Genomic DNA, 25,945 nt, shown 5'->3' on the forward strand with positions numbered 1-25,945 from the left:
ATTAGTTCTCAACAACATGAAAAGCATTTTAAGCAGATAAATATCATGTGAATGGGTGCAAAGAAGAATTATGCAATGGATATGCACTGGGAAAAATTCATTGGTTACCTTTCAGCTATTGAATGACTCAACTAATGGTTACTGGTATACAAATCCATGCCTACATAAGTGGATCTATGTCTACAGAGTCTCTCATTAAAGCTCGCTACTGTGTATGATTTAAAGATGATTTCAGCAAGTTTTGAAACATTTTCTTTCTGAAGCAGAAGAGTGAAGACAAGACCATTCTGCAACAGTTCTTAAATGAGGCTATGACAGTAATGGTATCAAACAATTTATGTGTGAAAGAGGAAAGAAGATGGATAACAAGAAAGTATTGGAATAGTTGGCAAACAGAGGCATAGAGCACTGCATTACTTCATCCTACACACCACAGCAAAAATGTATTGCAGAAGGAGAAAAATGCACTGTTGTGCAGTGCGCTCATTATAGTTTGAACCCTAGAAAATTGCCAAGAGAACTGTGGGTAGAAGCATGCAATACTCTTATATACCTATTGAATCACATTGGGAAATCCTCTATTGAAAACCGTGATCAACCTGAGTCACCAAAGAATCTTTGGAACAGCATGTTATGAGCATGTGAACAAGAATTTGTGTACAATGTTTGATGACAAGACTGTGCATTGACTACTGGTTGGGTATGGAGTCTGGATTCTGTATCAGAGGAAAGTTGTACTAAATCACAATGTAAAATTAAGGCTGAAGTTGAATGCAATCTGCACACCAGCATTACTGAATTTGAATCTGCTCATGGTGAAACTGTTTGACAGAGTAAATCTAATCAGACTTCTGAAGGGAAAAGGGAGAAGAAAATGTCAGCCATGACAAGGGTACAAAAGGATAAGTGAAGAGGAAGAAGATACTTATATGACACCAAATTCTGGAGGTAGTCAAGATTTAAGTAAGGAATGAAAAAGGAAACCCAAAAAGAAGAAACCAGAATGGTTGACTGGTGGAAATTGTATGTACATGGCTGGAACTCATCAGGGACAAGGATCCAACTCGGATACAGATATTTTGTGGTCTAGCAATGAAAATCAGTGGCTGGAGGACATTCATAAGAAGTGAAGCCCCTGAAAGAGAATAACACTTGGGTATTAGCTGAGCATCCAAGTGGTGCACAGAGGTTGCAGAATTGATGAATCTTACACAAGGAAACTGCAGCAAATGGGAAAGTTCACTTCAAGGGTAGACTTACAGCCAAAGGACTCATACAGAAGCAGGGAACTGAATCTGAAGAAATATTCGCTGTGTTGCAATTTATAATACTACTTGAACCCTGTTGGCAGTGGCTGCACCAGAGAACATTATGTTCAAGCAGTTTGATATCAAAAGAGCTTTTCTAAATGATACACTTGAAGAAGATGTAATCATGGAACAACCTGAAGATATTGAAGAAGATACTGGATGTGTATGTTTACTGAATTTTGTCTGTATGGTCTCAAACAGCACCACATTTTTGGGACAAATATTTCATAGATTTAATGATGAAAGCTTGGACCTGCCAGGTTAGCTGAGGGCATTAATGTGCTGCTTCCTAGACTCAGGTAGGCGCGGCGGTCCTGGATCAAATCCGCCCGGTGGTTTAATGACGAGAGCTGGTGTGCCGGACAGCCTGATGTGGTTATTAGGTGGTTTTCAGTCCCACTAGGTGAATACTGGGCTGGTCCCCATGTCCCACTTCAGTTACACAACTTGCAGACATTTTAAAAATGTTCACATTATTTCAACAGCTGGGGTACACTAATTCCATCCCGGGGCGGAGGTTATGAGGTGGTGACAGGAAGGGCATCTGGCCACCCTCTGACACTAACATTGCCAAATCCATAGCAACAAGGCTGAGCCCTTGAAGAATACGATGGATTATGGAATTACTTACAAGAAAAAAGAAGGTTTAAAGGTTTGTTCATGCCAATTATGCTTTTGATAAGGACAGAAGACATTTAACGACAGACGTCATTGCAACTCTTAGCCATAAAGCTGTATCAGGCGACAGTGACAACATGCTCTATGGAAGCAGAAATAGTATCAGCAAGTCAAACAGCAAAAGAGTTCGTCTGGCCAAAAATGTTGTTGTATCAACTGATTGGAATTTAGAAACAAGTCAGTCTTCATACGCTCTATGTTAACAATGCAACTACAATTAAGCTGTCTTAAAAACCCAACATATCATTCAAAATCGAAGGATAAAGAAGTCTGTCACTTCTACATCAGGGAAACATTTTTGGATGGGGACCTTGTATTAGAGCACTTTAATAAGTCCAACCGGTGAGCTAATTTGCTAACCAAGTCATGGGAGAGGGTCCAACTTGAGATGCTGCTTGAAAAAACTGAAGTGCAGAAGCTTAAATCCATGTGTAATTCAATACTCAGTTTTATATTTTTCTTTGGAGGAAAGAAAAAGACAAAGTGAATTGTCATACTCCTATATTGTGAATTTTCATATCGTTGTTATGCAAGTGCAATGGAATCTAAGGACTGCTAAAACTAAATGTGGTTGGTACTATGTTGCACTGAGTGTATCTCTGATAAGCTAAGCATTGTAAATCTTTTGTAGTCTGTTTTAAATAAATAATATTAACAATTATCAATAATATAAAAAGAATATATTTCTACTCATCACATAGAGGAGGCACTGAGTGGGAGACAGACAAATGGGAAACAGACCAGTAACTATTATAAGCTACCAGACTAAGTCCTTCATCAGCTATTAATGAAATAAAACACAGACACATTCAAACATCCATAACTCTCTCTCTCTCTCACTCACTGACACACACACACACACACACACACACACACACACACACACACACTGAAGGGAGTAATGATGTCTGCTGCAGCGGTTGGTGAGGGTGTGGAAGTGGTGTGGATTGGGAAGAGGGAAGGATAGTAGGTTAGGGGTGGGGGGAAGATGCATGTGCAGCATGTGGGAGTGTGTAGAGACATGGCAGGGGAAAAATGGGTTGCTAGTTGAAGCATTGAGTTGCTGTGCTAGAGGGGTAATGTGTGTGTGTGTGAGTGTGTGTGTGTGTGTGTGTGTGTGTGTGTGTGTGTGTGTGTGTGTGTGTGTGTAAGGGGGGGGCGAGGTGAGAGGAGACAAGTAGAGAAGGGGAAAGGACTATGCAGATGTTATAACATTTTAGAAGGCATGTGTAGGGACGGAGTGAGAGCATGGAAGGGGATGTCCAGGTGGAGGAAAAAGACTAGTAAAGGTTGAGGCTGAGGGAACTGCAGGAACAAACGGTTTGTTGTAGGAAGTGTTCCCACATGTGCAGTTCAGAAAAGATGGTTTTAGGGGGAAGAATTGAGATGGCACAGGGGGTGAAGCAACCTTGACAAACTGTTCCAGCACATTGTGTTGGGCAGCTTATTTGACAAGTGGGAAGTCCAGTTGTCTCCTGGCCACATTCTGGCAGCAGACAGATAGCTTGTTAATGGTTATGCTCATATAGAAGGCAACATATTAGTCACAGATAAGTTGGTAAATTGCATGACTGCTTTCACAGGTTGAAATAATGCATCAACCTATATACACCTTGAATGACTAGAGATAGGATGTTCATATTAACAGAACACGTACATTAGTACGTTCTGCAGAAATGATTGGCATTTGAACCATGTCGACCCGTTGGTTCAAGGTCAACATCAATATCGTGCTGCAACACCACCTACTATAAAATGTGCCTACAGCTCTTGTTGTCACAATAAACTAAAGGTACAGGATCAATGTGACATGAGCAGACATGCAGGATGCTTCACAGATGCATGTGTGAACTGCACTATCTCATCAGTGAGTTTGAAAGAGGGTGCATTTTTGGCATGAGAGAATGTGATGCATCCATCTGGGGAAATGCTGATCATGTGGGATGAAGTCTTTTGGCAGTACAATGGATGTCTGTAGAGTGGTTCAAGGAAGGCTGTAGAACACGATGAGATGGGTACGTCGCACTACCCAGACCTCCCCCAGAGAACAGCGACAGCTCATCCGAATGGCATTGTATGACAGATCTGCATCCTCCTTAACTTTGGCACAACAGTGAACCACGTTGTATGCTATCAGGGGTGACAGCCCATCACTGTTTATTATGGCATGTGTTACGTGTACACTATCCACTTCTCTGCCTACCTTTAACAAATGTGCAGAAACATGCTAGATGGCATTGGTGTATGAAATGATGTCACTGTGGGCAGGAATGGCAACAGATAGTGTTTTTGTATGAATCCAGGTTCTATTTCTTTGAAAATGATGGCTGCATTTTGTTTCACTGAAGCTAGGGGGATGTTATCACAGTGACTGCATTTGCACAAGGCATACAGCACCAACTGATGACATTACAATTTGGGGTGCTATTGGGCACAACCACAAATCACAGTTGGTGCATGTCCAGGGTACTGTGGACAGTGTGACCTACATGAATGACATCCTGCGACTTGTACCCACACTCTTTATGCACAACACCCCAGACACAATTTTGCAGCAAGACAATGCATGACCACAGGTAGCTACATGAACATGCACCTTCTTGGTGTCACAGGATGTCAGCCTTTTGCTCTGGCCTGCCAGATCACAGACTTGTCACCAATCAAAAATGTGTGAGATATGGTGAAATGACAGGTGCAGTGCTGTGACCCAATGCCAACCATCACAGATGAGCCTTGGATCAAGGTGAATGGAGCATGAATGACTACACCACAGAATACCATTCACACCTTATACTAGCCAGTGCCATCATGCATGGAACAAATCATCAGGGCCCATGGTGGTTCATGTGCCTATTGGCAACAGGGCATATGCTGAACCAAGGTGACTGAAATTCTAATCATTTCTGCACAACATACTAATGTACACATCTTGTGAATATGAACATCCTGTCTCTGATCATTCAAAATGTACTGTTTTTTTCTGAACATGAGTGTTTTTTTTTATTATGAATGGTATTAGGAATCCGTAAGTAAATGACCTTTTTTACATCAGTAACTGTGATATAAATAAAATTTTATCTCTGAATATTTGTAAGTTGTTCATCACTTGATGTGAGACATTCCTTTCTTCTTCTTTTGCAGCTATTTTTACTCTCTTCTGCCTTGGTCACTGCTTAGTTAATAATAATTACATTAATTGGAAATGGTTATGTGTGTTATTTTAAAAGTAATAATTACCATTTTCACAATTGACCAAGCAAAGCTACCAGTTTCTGTAAGTACTTGTAATGCTCTCCAGACTAATGGCTTCCTGATGGACGATTATCAACCATTTTATGCATCTCATCCAGATAGCTACTAATTGTAACAATTTTTTTTCTGAGCCTGCAGCTATTATTTCATTAAAAATCTGATGCCCAAGTGTGAATAAAATTTAACGGGCCATAATAACTATATTTACTGAGTTGTGAACTAGTAATTGTGTGCCTGTTACCTGGCAGTGGACAATTGAGTTCACATATCTACATTCTCAAATAATTTCCCTTACCAATGTAACTCTTCTTCTTGGTTGGAGGGTGAGAATTATAAGGTGACTCTGCATTTGATGGAACAGAAGATGTGTAGGTTGAGTGGATGACAGAAGCCAATGACCTTGCCACAGTGGTACACTGGTTCCTACCACCAAAGTTAAGCACTGTACTTGGATGGGTGAACGTGTGGTCTGCTGAGCACTGTTGGCAAGCAAGGTCCACTCATCCCTTGTGAGGCAAATGGAGGTGTTACCTGATTGAGAAATAGCAGCTCTGGTCACGAAAACTGACAACAGCTGCAAGAGTGGTGTGCTGACCTCACAATCTTCCATATCTTGATCTAGTGATGCCTGTAGGCTGCGGATGACAAGATGGTCTGTCAGTGCCATTAGGTCTTCAAAGACCTGTTTGGACAGAGTTTAGGTTGGATGACAGAATACTACTGTGCTACAGATGGTGGTGAGGATATTTCTCAATTCATCATTTCATACCACAACCAAAGGTATTCAAAACTCTAGCATAGAAAGTGATTTACTTGCATCAGTGGTAGGTGGTACTGAGCCATAAGGGATGCTTCTTTTTGGCTGTGCAGTGAATGTGTGGGTGGTGATAGATGACTGGGGAAACATGACACAGACAATCTGTTTCTGGGGGGGAGGCTAATGAGAGCCTTGATGTATTTGGAGAGAGACTACTCATCACTGCAGATGTGACAACCATGGGTGGATAGGCTCTATGGTAGGTACTCCTTGGTGTGGAGTGTGTGGCTGCTGTAGAAGTGGAGGTACTGCTTGTAGTTGGTATGCTTGATGCAAAGAGAGGTGCTGATGGAGCCATTCTCAAGATGCAGATCAGCACTGAGGAAGGTGCCATACTGGGCTGAGAAGGATCATGTGAACAAATGGGGAAGAAGATGTTGAGGTTATGGGGGAAATTGGATAGGGTATCCTCACCATTGGTCCAGTCCATGAAGATGTCTTCAATGAATCTGAACCATGAGGGGGATTTGGGAGTCTGGCTGATGGGGAAGAATTGCTCTAGATAGTCCAAGAATGAGATGGCATCATGGTGGCATCATGTGTGTGCCCACCGGTAAGGCCGTGGGCATTGAGGATGCTAGTGTAGAAGAAGCTGACATCAACAGTGACAAGCAGGGTGTCAGGTGGTAAAGGAACATGATCTCTGAATAATTGGTAGATGAAACAGTTAGTTTCTTTTATATTGGAGGGTACATTATGGGCAAGAGGCTGCCGGTGTTGGTCCACAAGGACAAAGAGTCTCTTTGTGGGGTGCAGCAACCAGACACAATGGGTCTCCTGGACTGTTGGATTTATGTACTTTAGGAGGCAAGTAGAAGGGAGAAGGGAGTGGTGGGGTTGAGGAAGGAAACTGACTCATGGGAGAAGTCCTGTGACAGACCTGTTGATTTGCGGATGGACTGGAGATCTTGCTAGATTTCTAAAATGGGGCTCCTGTGGCACAGTTTGTAAATGGACATGTCTGACAGCTGGTGGAGTCCCTCCTCCAGGTAATCCTGCAGTTAATAACCATTGTGTTGGAACATTTGTTGGCAGATAGGATTTTAAGGTCTAGATCAGGTTTCCGGTGGTAGATTGTGGTTCTTTCTGTGGATGTGAGATTTGTTCCAACATTGAAGTGTTTGGGGAATAATGGTTAGTTAAGTTTGAGATTAGGAAATTCTGAAAATCAAACAGAGGATATTTTTTGGGAGCATTCAGGATGGATCATGTTTAAATGGAGGAATAAATTGAGAAAGGTAATGTTCAGCATTGGTTTTGGATAAAGTCAGATAGGCATGGTTGAATGGGTTGATAGGTGGTGAAAAGTGTTTCCTCTGTAGGGGCTGGTAGAAGGTGAGAAGATCTTAAACAAGTCCAACATAATTCCCTCAGCTGGAAAAATCATGACTACAGTGATCTGGGATGCAGATGGTGTTATCGATGTTGATTTCCTTGATCGTGGAACGACAATAAATTCAGCGCTTTACATGACAATGCTGCAAACTCTGAAACGATGGCTAACAAAGGTCCAAAAGGAAAGGGGAAATATTTTCCTGCAGCATGACAATGCCAAACCACACACTTCACGTGCGACCACAGCAGAACTTCAGAGTCTGAATTTCACCAATTTCACCATTGTACAGCATCCTCCACACAGTCCAGATTTAGCACTATCTGACTTCAGTCTGTCTTGATAATGAAAGACAATCTGCAGGGACATCATTATACTTCTGATGAAGAAACTGAGAGAACTATGAGACTGTGGTTGCGGAAACAGTGTTGACTATTTCCGTGACGGCTTCAGAAAACTGGTTTATCGTTGGCAAAAATGTATCAAATTGGCTGGTGATTATGTGGAAAAGTGAATATTGCTAATTATAGATCATATTCTAAGGATTATTTCTGCATTTGATTTATTAAAATTTTCCCATCCAAACCCAATTAATGAAAGTGGAGGCATTACTTTTCATTCAACCCTCCTATTAAAGGGATGTGATACTTTTGTTTGTAAATCAAACTTAGTATGATATATAATTATTCAAAAATGGAAAAGGAAACTATGATACTTACCCTTGGTAAACCAGGTGATTATTAATTAAAAATGACTGTCTTAACATGTATGATGGTACACATTATGTTGTGTAGAGAAATGAAATTGAATTCAGTGTCATGAGACATTAATTTTGGTAATGATAATAATTCATCAAAAGTTGAAGGTTATAGAGGGATTATAATTAGTTAAGTAAGTTATTTTACATGACATCATTGATCATTGTGAGTGGGGGATCTGTAGTGTAACAGTTGTTCCACCTCTTCCTCACAATCAGATAAATGATATTCATGTAAAATGTTTAGGTAGTTAACATGTACATAATTTTCCACTGAGTGCACTTTGATTTTTGTTTGTGCAGAGATGATGGACAGCGATGATCAGGATGCACATCCTCCTTCTGCCATCCAGTTTTTCCAGCATTTCTTTGACATTTGTCATATAAAAACAACATATCTAACTTCTCCTTATTAGTTTACTGTCTGTGTGCAAGGAAAGTCAACACAGGTTCTGCTAGTTTTGCAGTGCAGATAAGTAAATAGCTCAAAGGCTTGATACAATGACTTGACCTGGTGTGAGTTTCTTTGCCTTTCAATTTTGGAATATTTCTTGGATTCTTTTGTGAAGAGTTTCAAGGTTAAAATTAACAAGCGTATATTCAAGGATGTCATTAAAAAGAGTATGTCATTCTATTTAAAAAATCATACATGCTTCAATATCTCAATGAATACAAGAGTTAACATTCTTTATCACACAACAAAAGTACCTGCCCCTTAGGTTATTATCATTTGCTGAAAACATCATTTTGATATCTCAAACTGCTTATGAAAGAAAAAGGATGGTATGCCTTAAGTGACTTAAGCTGAATAGTTTCCTCTGGCAAACAGTTACATGTTGCTGATCACCTCAAAATGAATGACTATAATGTGGAAGCAAAATATGTAGCACTGCTAAAAACAATTACAGAAGTGACAATATTAACCTACTTTTCACAGCTATTACATTTTTTGCCTCTTGAAGGCAGGTACTGGTCAGCAGTTTAGTCTTGTAATGTGTTAGTTTTCTTGAATGAATTTTCATTCTGACACAATCACTTCTACATATGTGTTTAGAAAGTAAGTTTACTTAATTAATGATTTACTATCAAATAAATAAATAACTGAAAATTTTATTATTATTATTATTATTATTATTATTTGCCTTTACATATGTCTGCTTGTGTCTGTACATGTACGAATGGATATGTGTGTGTGTGCGAGTGTATACCTGGCCCTTTTTCCACTTAAGGTAAGTCTTTCTGCTCCCGGGATTGGAATGACTCCTTACCCTCTCCCTTCAAACCCATATCCTTTCGTCTTTCCCTCTCTGTGGGTTGCGAAAGCTTGAATTTTGTGTGTGCGTTTGTGTTTGTTAGTGTCTCTATGCTTTCATTTGGTAAGTTACATCATCTTTGTTTTTAGATATATTTTTCACATGTGGAAAGTTTCCCTCTCTTATATTAATATTATTATTAATATTATTAGCAGAAAGACATGTATGAAATAGAAGTCTACAAGAGAGTACTTTCTCTGGACTGAAAGGAAAAAGATGAAAAGATTCAATACATTTTACTCTAGAGTAAATCTTGGCAGAAATAAGAGCATTAATTATTATTTGATTAGTTACAATAGACAGATCTCATCAATCAACAAAAACTCACAATGAAAGTACACCTATGCGTTTCTAGATTCAATTATTTGAACAACAAAGTGGGAGAAACCCTAGAAATATCAAACATGGCATTATGAGAGTAAAATAAAATGTATTACAAAGTAAACATAACACACACATAACTACTAGTGAAATGTATATACACAGTGATTAACTGCAGATGGATAACAATAGCAATGTACCTCATTCCGTGGGAAGTCTGCTGTCAACATCAGTGGTGTTTGTCCATTCTTGTCTAGGCAGTCAACAGGCAGCCAGCCCCCTTGTAAGATACATTCCACCATCTTTGGATATGAAAATTCAGCTGCATGATGGAGAAAAGTTCTGCCTCGAATATCCACAGCATCCATGGGAATTCCTGACTGCTGGAGGAACTTGAAGGTCTCCACTGACTCAGTGCGCGCAGAGAGATGCAGTGCTGTCTCCTCTAAGGCATTTGTAGCCAGAATATTGGCACCAGCTGAGATCAGGAACTGCAGCACCTAAGTGACAAGAATATGTTTCAAAACATCATCTCTACATCTGACAATGGATAAATATTATGGATAAAAAAATTTCATTTTGAGTTTATCCATTTGTCTACCTTCATGCAAAGTCTGACCTTATACATACATGATTACAGTATATGCAAGGTGCGCTCCATAAATCTCCCAGAAAATTGAAACAAAATAAGATTTTCTTCAAACAGTTAAAAGTTATCTTAGACCAAGGTCAGAGAAACCAGTGGACTAAAGCTGAACCATCAGTCTTTCTTTAGTCTGGAGTTATTTAAGTGTGACTGTTTTTGCACATAAAATCTGAAAATGGGTGATTGCTTTAGCATGTAAAACCCAAATTGTGCACACACAATGGTGCCATTAGCTGAGCATTAACTTCAGCTCAATTAAAATCTTTTGCAAAAGGAGTTAACTGATATGCACAGTTTACCTGGGTGTTGGGGGCAATTCATTGTTCAAACCTAGCTTACTGTACTGTAACATAGCTACAGTAGGACAGATGTTCATATAGCTATACAAATTGCTGCTGGTCCAGGCTAAACCGTAAACTTTTTACTCCATGTTCCTAGCTCAAACAGGATCTGAACACAAAGCACCCCTCACCCCCAAGAAAATCCCCCAAACTACAATCATGCGCAAGGTCTTTCCACACATATTTGTTACAGTGATTCCATGATGTAACATTAAAAGTTTTAATCTGATCCCACTTAAAGTTAATGTAATATAAAGAAATACAAACGATAAAATATGATTTTTAGCAAAACATTTATCAAGTCCAAAATCAATCAATTTCAAAATTTGGCACCTTAGAGCCAATCAGCAAAGAAAGAGTTTTCTCACTTTATCCAGAGAGTTGCTGTTATATTAATGTACAGAAAGTTACTGATGTACATTAATATATCAGTAACTCTCAATAGAACATTAGACACAGGCAAAACATTTTCTTTTATGATTATATAAATCTTTTAGTCACTGACAAAACAGCAACACTTGCGTGGGAGAAAACAAAGAAAAGACTAGAGCCCATTTAAATTTAGTCAGCACATGCTTAAGTACCAGTCAACACCATAGATTTCACTGAAAAGAGGAAAAACAATGTTTTAAAATGAATTTAGATAATAGTTTCATACAACATGTCACAAACACAAACTTTTTGGGGATGAATGTTGACTGTCAGAATGGAATGAACACTGCTCTATACTCTGGCTTTACTGCAGAAAATTTCCTTAGCATGTCACTTCACTGTCATTCTATCATTATAGTGCAATGTTCAACACTTTTTGATATGTACATTCAATAGCTGACTATGGAAGAATTTTTGTGGATCAGATGCAGAATATGTGCAAACTATATTCAACCTACAAAAAAGGGAACATAAAGTTGCAGATCTCTCCTCGATAAAGGATCAGTATCTTTCTAATTGCATTTAACAAGAAATACAAACATTTAAATAAAGAATGTAAGGAATAACTTGTGAAAATTGTGAAAATGAAATAACACATGGGACAAGTACATCACTGTATAAGTTGCAAGAGCTGACATCAGAACTTTGCTACCACAAGATGCATGGTGTAAAGTGAGTAATGTACATAAATTGGAATACTGTGTACCATTTCACATGTTAAAGTGTAAAGTCAAGACAGAAACTATTGTGTTCTGAAAGATGTAATGAAAATGGTCTTGGCAAAACATTAATGAAGAAGGACTGCAAAGTTGAAATTCATGTAACACTTTTAGAAGAGTTACATGCTTGAAATTATAAATGCAACAAATTCAAACAACAAAACAGTAAATGTGAAAACAAAAGAAGCAGTGATCTGGTGAAAATGCAGGAAAATCGCTAAAAGTGGTATTGTGTGTGCAAAGTGTGAGGCAAAATTTCACTTTCAATGTGCAAAGGCAGACTCCTCATTGAAAGGAAATGAAAGCACTCCGTCTTCAGGCCACAAGTGGCCCATCGGGGCCATCTGACTGCCGTGTCATCCTCAGCTAAGGATGCAGATAGGAGGGGCGTATGGTCAGCACACTGCTCACCCAGTCGTTATGATGGCTTTCTGTGACCGGAGCCACTACTATTCAGTTGAGTAGCTCCTCAATTGGCATTATGAGGCTGAGTGCACCCCGAATAAGGAAATGAGATCTTCACAAAAATATGGAAGTGTAATATGTGTACTGAAATATTAAACAGACCCACAATATTCCACTAACAAACAGTTTGACGTGCTTAGTCATGACAATAGCTCTGTAGATTGTAGTGAACATATGCAAATAGTGTGTGTTGCAGAAACACTTCTTGGAAACATTGCTACTTGTAAACCTCAGTGTGATGACATTGAAATTTCACATGGTGCTCTTCCTGCACCTGAAAGTATCCACCAACATGATTCAGACTGTAGTCACCTGAGAAAGCTCATGATTCTTGCCAACAGTCAAGGGGTGTTAGATCACTTCTCATGTTAATGAACCAGCAGAAACTGTGAGGGCAATAGATTTTGTCTAGTCTGGTGCATCCCTATCTGAAATAAGAAATCATGTTCATTCAGAGGAAATCAGTACGTTGTCGTTGAAGGATTTCATTATACTGTTTGGTGGCTCAAATGATGTGTACTGGAATTAAACATCAGTAGCTTGCCAAGAACTAATGGAGTGCTTGCACTGTCTAGGACACACAAATGTTATATATTTAAACATTCCACATCATTCCAAATTAATGTCATGGTCATGTGTGAACAGAGCGAGTAGAACTGTAAATGAACAGCCCTTGACTATATTCAAATAGTTTTCAAACATTAATGTTCTGGATATTAGTGGTGTTGGTTGAAGGTTCCATACCTGACATGGCCTTTCCTTGAATGGCCAATTAATAACAGAAAAAGTATGCAACTGTTACATGTCAAATGCATTAGAAGCAAAAAACATGCTGTATCATCTTCTACCAAATCTTCTGGTGATTTGGCAGTAAAAAAATGCAAGAAGACCTTTTTAGTGAAAGTGTTCCATCATAAAAAATAGAAATAATGATAAAATTATATTTGCAAATAAGTATTCCAATGTTTCAGAACCACTACACTGTAATGCCCAATCTCTGGAAAATAAGTTACTAAAGTTTGAACAATGGAAAATCCAGGATGGAATGTAATAATATTATGAAAAGGAAAGTTGCTACTCACAATATAGTGGAGATGCTGAGTCACAGATCAGCATAACAAAAAGACTGTCACAAAAAAAGCTTTCAGCCATTAAGGCCTTTGTTAACAGTACACGACAGACACACACACGACTGCAGTCTCAGGCACCTGAAACCACACTTGTGTGTGTGTGTGTGTGTGTGTGTGTGTGTGTGTGTGTTTGTGTCTGTCGTCTATTGTTGACAAAGGCATTAATGGCTGAAAGCTTTGATTGAGACAATCTTCTTGTTGTGACTATCTGCGACTCAGCATCTCCACTATATGATGAGTAGCAACTTTCCTTTTCATAATATTTTTACTGCAGTTTGAATTAGTGGATCTTAAATGTGTAATTGAACACTGGTTCGACAAAGACCAGATTGTGTCAATTGTGATTCCTGGGAACAAACTTGCTAGTTAATATTGTAGAATATCTATGTGCTGGAACAGTAAACAATAATTTAAAATTTACAGCAACAGAAAAGTGTCAAAACGTGGCATGATGCAAAGACTTTGAACTATGCACAGTTGATCTGACAGATAATATCTTAGTTGTAACACACTATAGATTCTGGAACTGAAAATTTTCATTAAAAATTTCGAAAGGTTGCTGAATAATGTAAAATGTGAGAGCCTCTTTACAAGAAGGGAGATAAAGAAATACTATCAAACTATTGACAAATTTCACTTTTCCCGGCTTTTTCAAAAATATTTGAGAATTTTGTGTTCAAGTGTCTCCTTAAGCATCTGACTGTAAATAATATATTGTCCAAGTCACAGTTTGGTTTCTGATATAGAGAAAGCTATTTACACGTACTGTGCAAAATATACCTAATTATCTTAATAACAAATTAGAGGCTACTGGCATTTTCTGTGCCTGTCGATAGCCTTTGACTGTATAAATCACAGCATTCTCTTAAGTAAATTAAAACATTATGGTTTCACCGGCAGTACTTCAAAATGGTTTGAGTCTTACCTAACTAACAGGAAACAAAGGGTGTTGTTCAAAATACATGTGGAGTGGGCAGTCAGTCTTCATCTCAATGGCATTAATTACAAGTAGTGTTCTTCAAGGTTCCATCTTGTGTCTGTTGCTTTTTCTTGTGTACATTACTGACCTCATGTTTGTTACATTGATAGATGCTAAGTTTGTTTTGTATGCAGATGATACAAACATAACAATAAGTAGCAAGTCAAGTACAGATTTAGAAATGGCTGCTAATCGAATTTTCACTGGTATTAATAAATGGTTTAAAGCTAATTTGGTCTCATTAAACTTTGAAAAGATCCCTGCGTGCAGTTCAGAACCTATACAAGATTTCCTTCCAGCATGTGTACAACATATGAAGACAAGCAGATCGAAGAGCTTAAAAGTGTTAAATTTCTACGATTTCAACTCTATAATAAATTCAGTTGGGAAGGGCATATGACAGAATTGCTGAAGTGCCTAAACATGTCTGTATTTGCAGTGCAAGTGATGTCAGATGTAAAAGACATAAATATAAAAAGACTTGCATACTTTGCTTACTTTCATTCTATTATGTCATACAGGATCGTATTCTGCAGTAAATCATCAAAACGAGAGAAATGTTTCAGCATTTAAAGGTGCATAATAAGAATCACTTGTGGTAGATGTAAATGTCGTGTGACTAGGGCCTCCTGTCGGTAGACCATATGCCAGGTGTTGTAAATTCAAGAACATCATGTAGAAACCTGTTCAAGGAACTTTGTATTCCGATCGCTGCTTCTTATTATATTTATTCCTTAATGAAATTTGTTGCAAGCAACATATCTCTATTTCCACCCAATAGCTCAATACATAGCATCAATACTAGGAATAAGAACAATCTACATAAAAACCTAAAATCACTTATCTTGGCAGGAAAGAGGTCCAGTATTCAGGAACATACATTTTAAATGAATTGCCAGCAACCATTAAAAACTTGGTTTCAGATAAAGCACAGTGTAAAACAGAGTTTGAAAGTCTTTTTGATAACCAACTCCTTCTACTTTATAGATGAATGTCTTAACAGGGACTGTTAGACCAGCTTAAGTAAAAATATCTGTTAGATTTCAGCTGTGACAGCACTTGGTCACAACAGTCAAGATAGGCTATGTTGTGTATGATAAATTTATTGGAAGTGCATAACTATGTTTCACTCTGACAGTGTTTTAATTCTGTAAATATCAGCAATTCCAGTTTACTGGAATGTATTCACTTATCTTGAGAATATCCTGGTAAATGATCTGGGTAGTGAGTATTATATAAAATGTTTTATGCTTTTTATGTTTACTTTCTGACATGTTCCACACCAATGAGAATCATCTCATTTTAGGGTCTATGAAATGAAAATGGAATCTAATCTAATCTGATCTAAGAGAGAAAGGAAGCAGTTATCTGTGGAGATTTAAATGCAGACTCTTTACAAGATTCAAATTGTAGAAATGAGTTGTTAAATAGTCAGTAGTTTTGGTTTAACTCAAACAGTAAATTTTCGAACTAGAATAACTGCCAAAACTAAAACTGCTGTTGACCAAATTTGTATAAGACTATGTGACCTTAACTACAGCACCAATGTTTTAAGTATGGGTTACAGTGATTGTGAAGCACAGCTCCTCTCTATTGAACTAAACACTAGGAGTGAATGGAGACCAAAAACTAAAATAATTGAAGAGAGAGAGTTCAGTGATGATCACATTAGTGTGTTTAATTTTATACTGTCAACAGAAATGTGGGAGGATGTCTTCAGTAAAATTGAAATAAATGGTATATTGAACAGTACCCATAATGTTTATCTGCATTATATTTATATAGCGTTTCCAATTAAAAAGAAGAGAAGTATGAGTAATTGAAGGCTCTTTGTAAAGCATTGGATGATAAAGAACATTCCACTGGTATTTTCCTTGATCTCTTAAAAGCACTTGAAATAATTGACCATGACTTTCTTATTCACAAATTAGCTCAAAAAGGAGTCAGAGGGATCCCAAATCAGTGGATAAGACCTTACCTAGAAGACAGGCAGCTAGTGGTGATTTTAGGGCACGAAAATATTAAAGAAAACACATCTACCCAATAAATACCAATATAGTACCGAGTCCCACAAGGCTCTGTCACAAGACCTCTACTGTACCTCTTTTATATTAATGATTTAAATAACTTTATTAAAGTGAAAAAACAAAATTTATTTGCTGATGATGTTAATAACAGCTGCTGACAATATTTCTATGAAAGCAGTAATAAATACTTTGATGTCCCTAGTTACTAGCTGGTATAAAAAAATTAGATTATAATAAATAATGAAAAAAACTGTCTTTATGAATTTCCACTCTTCTCCACTTGTACAAGAACTTCATACAATATTGTATTTTGACAACACATTGCTGAAACCAGATGCTGAAGCTGAAGGTCTAGGGATTTGGGTACAAGACAATTTATAATGCAACTGTCATGTAAAAGAACTTGGAAAAAAGATTTCAACGGCTTGCTGTGCTCATCTTGTGTTAAGCCAAAGTGCAAGCAGGTCAACAGTATTTCAAGCATATTATGCATACTTCCATTAATTACTCTGGTATGTGCTAATCTACTGGGAAAACTCAGCCACCAACATAAAAATCTTCAGAGTACAGAAAAAAGCAGTCAGTGCTATCTGCAATCTGCAAGAAACTGGAAACATGTAGACCACATTTCATACAGCTGAAAATAATGAGCCTGCTAAGCCTTTATATTTATGAGTGTCTCCTGTTTGGCAATGAATATCTTTTAAACAGCAACAAACATATAAAACAAAATAAGTATATCAAATTAATGATATGAATATAATAGGGAAACATTCCACGTGGGAAAAATATATTGCCAGCCGAAGTGGCCATGCGGTTAAAGGCGCTGCAGTCTGGAACAGCAAGACCGCTACGGTCACAGGTTCTAATCCTGCCTCGGGCATGGATGTTTGTGATGTCCTTAGGTTAGTTAGGTTTAACTTGTTCTAAGTTCTATGGGACTAATGACCTCAGCAGTTGAGTCCCATAGTACTCAGAGCCATTTGAACCTTTTTTTTTTTGAAAAATATATTTAAAAACAAAGATGATGTGACTTACCATACGAAAGCGCTGGCAGGTCGAAAGAAACACAAACAGACACATACATACACACAAAATTCTAGCTTTCGCAACCAACGGTTGCTTCATCAGGAAAGAGGGAAGGAGAGGGAAAGACGAAAGGATGTGGGTTTTAAAGGAGAGGGTAAGGAGTCATTCCAATCCGAGAGCGGAAAGACTTACCTTAGGGGGAAAAAAAAGGACGGGTATACACTTGCACACACACACACACACACACATCCATCCGCACATACACAGACACAAGCAGACATTTGTAAAGGCAAAGAGTTTGGGCAGAGATGTCAGTTCAGGCAGAAGTAAAGAGGCAAAGATGTTGTTGAAAGACAGGTGAGGTATGAGTGGCGGCAACTTGAAATTAGCGGAGGTTGAGGCCTGGCAGATAACGAGAAGAGAGGATATACTGAAGGGCAAGTTCCCATCTCCGGAGTTCTGACAGGTTGGTGTTAGTGGGAAGTATCCAGATAACCCGGACGGTGTAACACTGTGCCAAGATGTGTTGGCCGTGCACCAAGGCATGTTTAGCCACAGGGTGATCCTCATTACCAACAAACACTGTCTGCCTGTGTCCATTCATGCGAATAGACAGTTTGTTGCTGGTCATTCCCACAAAGAAAGCTTCATAGTGTAGGCAGGTCAGTTGGTAAATCACGTGGGTGCTTCACACGTGGCTCTGCCTTTGATCGTGTACACCTTCCGGGTCACAGGACTGGAGTAGGTGGTGGTGGGAGGGTGCATTGGACAGGTTTTACACCGGGGGCGGTTACAAGGGTAGGAGCCAGAGGGTAAGGAAAGTGGTTTGGGGATTTCATAGGGATGAACTAAGAGGTTACGAAGGTTAGGTGGATGGCGGAAAGACACTCTTGGTGGAGTGGGGAGGATTTCATGAAGGATGGATCTCATTTCAGGGCAGGATTTGAGGAAGTCGTATCCCTGCTAGAGAGCCACATTCAGAGTCTGCTCCAGTCCCAGAAAGTATCCTGTCACAAGTGGGGCACTTTTGTGGTTCTTCTGTGGGAGGTTCTGGGTTTGAGGGGATGAGGAAGTGGCTCTGGTTATTTGCTTCTGTACCAGGTCGGGAGGGTAGTTGCGGGATGTGAAAGCTGTTTTCAGGTTGTTGGTGTAATGGTTCAGGGATTCTTGACTGGAGCAGATTCGTTTGCCACGAAGACCTAGGCTGTAGGGAAGAGACCGTTTGATGTGGGATGGGTGGCAGCTGTCATAATGGAGGTACTGTTGCCTGTTGGTGGGTCTGATGTGGACGGACGTGTGGAGCTAGCCATTGGACAGATGGAGGTCAACGTCAAGGAAAGTGGCATGGGATTTGGAGTAGGACCAGGTGAATTGAATGGAACCAAAGGAGTTGAGGTTGGAGAGGAAATTCTGGAGTGAGTCCGGATCATGAAGATGTTATCAATAAATCTGTACCAAACTTTGGGTTGGCAGGCCTGGGTAACCAAGAAGGCTTCCTCTAAGTGACCCATGAATAGGTTGGCGCACGAGGGGGCCATCCTGGTACCCATGGCTGTTCCCTTTAATTGTTGGTATGTCTGGCCTTCAAAAGTGAAGAAGTTGTGGGTCAGGATGAAACTGGCTAAGGTAATGAGGAAAGAGGTTTTAGGTAGGGTGGCAGGTGATCGGCGTGAAAGGAAGTGCTCCATCACAGCGAGGCCCTGGACATGCGGAATATTTGTGTATAAGGAAGTGGCATCAATGGTTACAAGGATGGTTTCCGGGGGTAATAGATTGGGTAAGGATTCCAGGCGTTCGAGAAAGTGGTTGGTGTCTTTGATGAAGGATGGGAGACTGCATGTAATGGGTTGAAGGTGTTGATCTACGTAGGCGGAGATACGTTCTGTGGGGGCTTGGTAACCAGCTACTATGGGGCGGCCAGGATGATTGGGTTTGTGAATTTTAGGAAGAAGGTAGAAGGTAGGGGTGCGGGGTGTCGGTGGGGTCAGGAGGTTGATGGAGTCAGGGGAAAGGTTTTGTAGGGGGCCTAAGGTTCTGAGGATTCCTTGAAGCTCCGCCTGCACATCAGGAATGGGATTACCTTGTCAAACTTTGTATGTAGTGTTGTCTGAAAGCTGACGCAGTCCCTCAGCCACATACTCCCGACGATCAAGTACCACGGTCGTGGAACCCTTGTCCGCCGGAAGAATGACGATGGATCGGTCAGCCTTCAGATCACGGATAGCTTGGGCTTCAGCAGTGGTGATGTTAGGAGTAGGATTAAGGTTTTTTAAGAAGGATTGAGAAGCAAGGCTGGAAGTCAGAAATTCCTGGAAGCTTTGGAGAGGGTGATTTTGAGGAAGAGGAGGTGGGTCCCGCTGTGACGGAGGACGGAACACTGTTCTAGGCAGGGTTCAATTTGGATAGTGTCTTGGGGAGTTGGATCATTAGGAGTAGGATTAGGATCATTTTTCTTCGTGGCAAAGTGATATTTCCAGCAGAGAGTACGAGTGTAGGAAAGTAAATCTTTGACGAGGGCTGTTTGGTTGAATCTGGGAGTGGGGCTGAAGGTGAGGCCTTTGGATAGGACAGAGGTTTCGGATTGGGAGAGAGGTTTGGAGGAAAGGTTAACTACTGAATTGGGGTGTTGTGGTACCAGATTGCGTTGATTGGAATTTTGAGGTTTTGGAGGGAGTGGAGCTGGAAGTGGGAGATTGAGTAGATGGGAGAGACTGGGTTTGTGTGCAATGAGAGGAGGTTGAGGTTTGCTGGAAAGCTTTCACATCCCGCAACTACCCTCCTGACCTGGTACAGAAGCAAATAACCAGAACCACTTCTTCATCCCCTCAAACTCAGAACCTCCCACAGAAGAACCACAAAAGTGCCCCACTTGTGACAGGATACTTTCCGGGACTGGAGCAGACTCTGAATGTGGCTCTCCAGCAGGGATACGACTTCCTCAAATCCTGCCCTGAAATGAGATCCATCCTTCATGAAATCCTCCCCACTCCACCAAGAGTGTCTTTCCGCCATCCACCTAACCTTCGTAACCTCTTAGTTCATCCCTATGAAATCCCCAAACCACCTTCCTTACCCTCTGGCTCCTACCCTTGTAACTGCCCCCGGTGTAAAACCTGTCCAATGCACCCTCCCACCACCACCTACTCCAGTCCTGTAACCCGGAAGGTGTACACGATCAAAGGCAGAGCCACGTGTGAAAGCACCCACGTGATTTACCAACTGACCTGCCTACACTGTGAAGCTTTCTATGTGGGAATGACCAGCAACAAACTGTCCATTCGCATGAATGGACACAGGCAGACAGTGTTTGTTGGTAATGAGGATCACCCTGTGGCTAAACATGCCTTGGTGCACGGCCAGCACATCTTGGCACAGTGTTACACCGTCTGGGTTATCTGGATACTTCCCACTAACACCAACCTATCCGAACTCCGGAGATGGGAACTTGCTCTTCAATATATCCTCTCTTCCCGTTATCCACCAGGCCTCAATCTCCGCTAATTTCAAGTTGCCGCCGCTCATACCTCACCTGTCTTTCAACAACATCTTTGCCTCTTCACTTCCACCTCGACTGACATCTCTGCCCAAACTCTTTGCCTTTACAAATGTCTGCTTGTGTCTGTGTATGTGCGGATGGATGTGTGTGTGTGTGTGTGTGCGAGTGTATACCCATCCTTTTTTTTCCCCCTAAGGTAAGTCTTTCCGCTCTCGGGATTGGAATGACTCCTTACCCTCTCCTTTAAAACCCACATTCTTTCGTCTTTCCCTCTCCTTCCCTCTTTCCTGATGAAGCAACCGTTGGTTGCGAAAGCTAGAATTTTGTGAGTATGTATGTGTCTGTTTGTGTTTCTTTCGACCTGCCAGCGCTTTCGTATGGTAAGTCACATCATCTTTGTTTTTAAATAAAATAAGTATATCCTTAGCCAAAACACAAGAAACATCACTAATATCCAAGTGTCTCAGTGTCAAACAGTTTTGCATTAGGAAAGTGTTTCACATATAACAGTTGAATTATTCAACAGCTTATCTAGTGAGCTGAACATAAGAGTATGTTTAAATATAACCTTAAGTCATTTCTGGTGGAACAGTGTTTTTACTCAGTAAAAAAAAAATTAAATTATAAATAGCAGCCTTGTAAATGGAATATGTAATTATGGTTAAATTCAGATAGTGTTCTCTCTCTCTCTCTCTCTCTCTCTCTCTCTCCCCTTCCCTCTCTCTCTCTCTCTCTCTCTCTCTCTCTCTCTCTCTCTCTCTCTCTCTCTCTCTCTCTCTGCCTTCTTTTTTCTCAAATTTGACTTCTCTTATATTCAATACACTATTTAATGAATCAAATGGACCAAATAAATGAAATATGAGACATTTACTTGGTCTCATGCAAGGCTCAATTCCCAATAAACTAGGATCTTTATATTAAAATGTAATATTTAACATGATAATGAAAACAGGCACTGGATAAATAAAACATTACTATTAAAACTCTTATAACTACACATTCAATGTAGCAAATTTAAAAAATAATGATTTATTTTAGTCGGCAATATTTTTGCCCACAAAATTTAAATTACCTTGTATATGTAGTTATGGTGACTAACAAAATGTGGCTGCTGAAAATACTAAAGTAAGAAACAGAGAGCTCTAACAGACTATGATGTACAACATTATTGATGCAACTCACTTCCAAGGCTCCGTGTGATGCTGCAGTCAAAAGAGCCGTATGTCCATGCTTGTCACGGATTTCAATTGGAACATGGAGATCATTCAGAAGATATCTGACAACTTCCACTTTATTACAGCCAGCTGCATGTAACAGCAGTGGCTCATTATTATAGCCCTTTGCATTTGGATTGCCACCTTTTGATATGAGTTCTTTCAGTGCCTGTGCATAAAAAATAAAGCAAGTAAAAAATTCCTTACATGAATCGTATGTAAATATTAGTCAGAAATTTCTTTGCAAAAATATGCAACAGAACTGAGTTTACATGGATAGAATTACATAAAACCGATTTTTTTTTAATGGATTAATGGATTTATTGAAGGGTGTTTCAATAACTGATTTACATCTCTGCAAGCAGTACATTGTGCATGGTGGAGGGTGCCTTGCACCACTATTAATCATTCTCATTTCTGTTCCACTTGCAATGCAGTGAGGGAAAAATGACCATCCATACACCTCTGTAGGAGCCCTAATTTCTCTTATCTTGTCTTCATGGTCCTTACACAAAACATATGTTCTACAGTCTTTCTCAATAGTATACTGTGAAAAGAAACATGTCTCCCCTCCAAGGATTCCCATTTGAGTTCACAAAGCTTCTACATAATACTTGCATGTTGACTGAACCTTTCACTAACAAATCTAGCAGCAGTTTCTGAACTGCTTTGCAGTCTTTCTTTAATACAACCGAACGGGAATCCCAAACACTCAAGTGGTACTCAGGAATGGGTCACTCTAGCATTCTATACCGTCTTCCTTATGGGTGAGTTATACTTTCCTAGAATCATCCCAATAAACTGTAATCCACCATTCACCTTCTCTACTACTGACCTTTCATACTCATTCTATTTCAGTAGCCAATAGCAAAATTGTAACCTTCCACCATGTGAGTATTTCCACCCACATGGAGCCAGCTAGAACCAGTTCTGTCAATTCCAGCCAGCAACTGATATTTCCTTACCATTTGGACATCACAGCTGTACTCCAGCGATCAGTGCTCTTAGCCTTAGTGTCTGTGCTATGGAAAAGTCATGCTGCTCACAAGATAGAACTCTGATTATGTACTTTGTTTTCAAGAGAGACTTTTCAATGGTCAAGAGAATATAATCTATGCTCTCAAGAGTCTATCTTCATTTCATTGAAGAACAACTACTTGTGACAAACTTTTCCTCCACATTACTAAGAAGAATTTCTGGAAAACATTTATTTTCTTTTGTTTTACTGCATCAGAAACAGCAGACTGTTTGTGTTTGAAGTTTACTTGTTCAAATAAACAGAGTTTAATTACATCCACTTGTGATCTTTTGGAAGTATTCTGAGTGAAGAATACTTCACTAGCAATATGGAATCTGCCTGCTACCCTCCCTCCATGGTTCACAGGCTATCGTGTGAGTATATGGCAAGGACAGTTTCAAATGATCAATGTTTTCTAAATCCATGCTGATGTATGGACAGAAGCTTTTCTATATCAAGGTAGTTTATTATACCTGAACTCAGAATCTCCTCAAGAATTCTGCAGAAAACTGAAGTTAAGAATATTGGTCAGTATTTTTGAGGGTCTGTTCTGTTCACATCAGCAGGAGTTTTTTCCATTCACTTGGGACATTGTGCTGGTCATGAGATTCATGATTTATTTATTTATTTGTTTTTACTTGGTATGCATATTCCATAGATCCGTACATGCGAGTGATTCGCCTGGATGTGGAACATGTCAATACAATTGTACAAATACAATTAATGCTACAGAATAGTAATATAATACAATGATATAGATATTAATAAGTATAACTTTTTCTCATTTACTAGCTGTCATTTAACTAGTATAGCAATTCTCAATATAACATTATAACTATAACATTACCACTATAACCTTAACATAATATTGTATCATCCATCTAATAACTAAGAGACTAAATACATCTATTATTAAGGAAGGGCATTACTACTGGAAAAGAATTCATCTAATGAGTACAGTTGATGGTCAAGCAAGTATTTTTTTAACATACCTTTGAACAGCGTTTCATTTTCTCTTGTTCATTTAATATAATTAGGCAATGCATTAAAAGTCTTTATAGCAGCAGACTTTACTCCCTTCTGTACAAGTGTTAAATTTCTTAGTTCAACATGTAGATCATCTTTACCTCTAGTATTGTAGTTATAGTATGAACAATTTGTTTAATACGGAGCATAGTCTTTATTAACTACATTCATCAGAGAGTATATGTACTGACATGTTGTGGTCAGAATACCTAACTGTGTAAAAAGTTTTCTACATGAGGTTCCTGGAGGAACCCCGCACATGATTCTGACTGCTCTCTTCTGAGCAGTTAAGATTTTTTTTTGAGGCTGGTGAATTACCCCAGAATATTATGCCGTAACTCATTAATGAGTGAAAGTACCCAAAGTAAGCTGGTTTTAAAATGTTGATGTCCCCAAAATGAGTAATGATTCTTAGAGCAAAAGCTGCTGATGTAAGCCTTTTTAGAGTAAGGGACACATCCTGTTCCCAGTTGAGCCTACTGTCAATGTGAACCCCCAGGAATTTAGTGGATTGCACCTGTTCTAGTTCCTGGTTGTCATGAGCAATTACTATATTTTCTAGAGTTTTATTTTTTGTGTGGAACTGTATAAAATTAGTTTTTTTAATATTAACTGAAAGAGAATTAATTGAAAACCAAGTTGTAACTTCTCTGAGTATATCATTAACATCAGTCTCCAGATCAGCAGTAGACTTACCATCTACAACAATGCTTGTATCATCAGCAAACATTGAGAATTCACAATTTTTACTAATGGACAGGGGTTAATCATTAACATATATTAAAAACAGCAAGGGTCCAAGGACAGATCCCTGGGAAACTCCATACTGAATTTTGCCCCATTCAGAATCCACTAGATTAGAAGATCTTTTTTTGCAGCCATTTAGCGCCACCTTTTGTTTCCTGTCTTCAAGATATGATTTTAGCCAGTTACCTATAGGCCCTTTGATTCCGTAATGATAGGCCTTCTCCAAGAGTACCTTGTGGTTTACACAATCAAAGGCCTTGGAAATATCACAGAAGACACCAACTGGTGACTTCTTACTATTAATAGACTCCAAGACATCATTTGTGAGTGAATATATGGCACACTCTGTGGAAACCCCTTTTTGAAAACCAAACTGTCTGTGGTTAATAATATTAAGTTTATCAAGATGTGCCACAATCCTGTTATACACTGCCTTTTCAAGAACCCTTGAAAATGTTGTTAAGGGAGAGACAGGACGATAATTTTTGAGATCTGTAGCATCGCCAGACTTGAAAAGAGGTCTCACAATGGCATATTTCATTCTCTCTGGAACAACTCCCTCATAAAGAGATGTGTTGCAAATGTGAGCAAGTATTACACTTACATCATTACTGCAGGATTTCAACAGTTTACTAGAAATGTTATCTATACCTGAAGATCCTTTACTTTTCAATGAGTGAATTATTTTTTTTTTTATTTCATTAACAGTTATGGGTGTTACATTTATATCATTAAAACATTGTGGGAGGTTAAGTTTCAAAATATCTGCACCTTCCCTTAGGTCACCACTGCAATCTATTTGAGAGGTGACACTTAGAAAGTGGTTGTTAAATGTGTCTGCTATCTGTTTACTATCAGTTATTTCCAAATTCTTAATTTTTAGGACAGCAGTTTT

The 25,945-nt window shown here is 39.2% G+C and overlaps 1 protein-coding gene across 1 annotated transcript in view; it reads right to left on the reverse strand.

Moving 5' to 3' along the window:
• Positions 1-25,945, reverse strand: part of LOC126417476 (serine/threonine-protein phosphatase 6 regulatory ankyrin repeat subunit A-like) — a 408,260-nt gene that overhangs the window by 274,070 nt on the left and 108,245 nt on the right. Inside the window, exons 3-4 of the mRNA XM_050085121.1 lie at positions 22,228-22,428; positions 9,982-10,281 (exon numbers count right to left, since the gene is read on the reverse strand). Of these exons, the coding sequence (XP_049941078.1) occupies positions 9,982-10,281; positions 22,228-22,428 (501 nt within the window). The remainder of the gene's footprint in view (positions 1-9,981; positions 10,282-22,227; positions 22,429-25,945) is intronic.

Source organism: Schistocerca serialis, chromosome 1 (assembly GCF_023864345.2).
Source record: "Schistocerca serialis cubense isolate TAMUIC-IGC-003099 chromosome 1, iqSchSeri2.2, whole genome shotgun sequence".
NCBI lineage: Eukaryota > Metazoa > Arthropoda > Insecta > Orthoptera > Acrididae > Schistocerca > Schistocerca serialis.